Below are 2,194 nucleotides of genomic sequence, written 5' to 3' on the forward strand. Positions count from 1 at the left end.
GGTATAGCTCTGTGGCTCTAGAGGTATATATAATTACAAATAATGCTCCCTATTCAATGTGGTATAGCTCTGTGGCTGTAGAGGTATATATAATTATAGATAATGCACCCTATTCAACGTGGTTTAGCTCTGTGGCCTTGTAGGTATATATAATTATAAATAGTGCTCCTTATTCAATGTGGTATAGCTCTGTGGCTCTAGAGGTATATATAGTTACAAATAATGCTCCCTATTCAATGTGGTATAGCTCTGTGGCTGCGTAGGTATATATAATTATAAATAATGCTCCCTATTCAATGTGGTATAGCTCTGTGGCTGTAGAGGTATATATAATTATGAATAATGCTCCCTATTCAATGTGGTATAGCTCTGAGGCTGTAGAGGTATATTTAATTGTATATCATGCTCTTTTTCTTTCAGGCCCCTAGAGTTAGCTAGTCGTTATATTTAGACTTGATCGTGCCGAAATTATTGGTCGAAAGTGGGGCATTGTAGATATCACGATCGTTTGTTTTACCACACCCACAATCACTCTACTCCAAACGTCCGCTCAACTCCACTCAACTCCGAGTCGCTCCGCTCTACTCCTCGCAGGTGTCTATCCAGGCAAATTCCGTGGTGGGCGATGATGTCACGTTTGGCCAAAATACCACTGTCTACCCGTTTACGAATGTAAGCACATTAGATACTTATTTGCATGCCAGTACATGAATACTCGCGTATATGGGTGATTACTTGATTAGTTCACATTATTTATGCGCATTTGTACACGTATGTGCCCATGTTTATAGATGATTGAGCATCGAGCGGAATGGCAGTGTTCGTAGATATCGGTAACGGTGATAGATAATACATTGTCATACTGTACTTTAGTCATGCGAACAAGCATTGTGCGAGCTCGATTGTATGTGAAGTACCACACACACATAAATGAACACGTGCACTCTGTCTATGGTACGCACAAATACATCCAGGTACTGTCCGTACACATGCTACGTTCATTCAATGTGTGATCATTCCCATGTCGATAACAGACGAAGCAAGTGTTTGAAAGCGTGCATGTGCCTGTTCACGCTACGACCAACACACACGTGCAGTGCAATGCAAGAGCTATACAATTCAACAGATTCAAACGATTGTGCGAACGTACAGACGGGAACACACACAGTATTGGTACTAGCTAGCCCTGGAACATGAAACCCCTAGAAATGCATAGTTCACATTTAGAAGGTTGATGCGCGTAGGGCGTGGTGGTATACATACATACTACTTTGTATATTGCGTACATATATACATACTCATTCATACATACTTACTTTGTATATTGCTTACATACATACATACGAGTACATACATACTACTTTGTATATTGCTTACATACATACATACTAGTACATACATACTACTTTGTATATTGCTTACATACATACCTACTAGTACATACATACTACTTTGTATATTGCTTACATACTAATACATACCTACTACTTTGTATGTTGCCTACATACATACATACTAATACATACATGCTACTTTGTATATTGTTTTGCTGACGTACATACTGCCGAATGAATACGTGCATGTCTTTTGATGTGCTGGCGTATGTTGGATTGTATATAGTCAGCACTACTCTGACCATGAGGTTGCATGGCAGCAGTCATTAACCACATACACACACACACACACTATATTTGTACTAACCAATTTACACATGTCAAGCACAAGCCACATAGTGTATATACAAATCACGCGTGTATACTTTCGCATACATATTGTGTACACACACGTACACATAGCGGTACACTTATGCACTCATATATATATATCTATATATATATATATATATGCATTCACATACACATACCTACTCACATGAATATACACATATTTACACGCATACACACAGATTCACATACACACAGACATAAACTTGCACATATATTTATTCTAAACTTCCGTATCCCCATGCCCAAACACATACATGATCAGGTGGCAACCGGTACAAACATTACCGCCAACAGTGCATTAGGAGTTGATCCCACCAGTCCTTTTGAAGCCACGTCTAGCAGCAGCCTGCCCATAATCATCGGAGTGGTTGTGGGTGTACTTTTATTGGTCGCCGTCATTGGAGCCGGACTCTGCTGGTATCGCCGCAAGTCAAGGTATGTATGTGGATAAAACTGGATAAATATAT

At 39.5% G+C, this 2,194-nt stretch overlaps 1 protein-coding gene across 1 annotated transcript in view; it reads left to right on the forward strand.

Annotated features, from left to right (window-relative positions):
* Positions 1 to 1,989: 1,989 nt before the first annotated feature.
* Positions 1,990 to 2,194, forward strand: part of SARC_11314 (TK protein kinase) — a gene marked incomplete at both ends in the record, with an annotated part of 7,810 nt that continues 7,605 nt past the window's right edge. The window contains one exon of the mRNA XM_014294602.1: positions 1,990 to 2,162. Coding sequence (XP_014150077.1) covers positions 1,990 to 2,162 — 173 coding nt within the window. The remainder of the gene's footprint in view (positions 2,163 to 2,194) is intronic.

This window comes from Sphaeroforma arctica, assembly GCF_001186125.1.
Source record: "Sphaeroforma arctica JP610 unplaced genomic scaffold supercont1.1624, whole genome shotgun sequence".
NCBI lineage: Eukaryota > Ichthyosporea > Ichthyophonida > Sphaeroforma > Sphaeroforma arctica.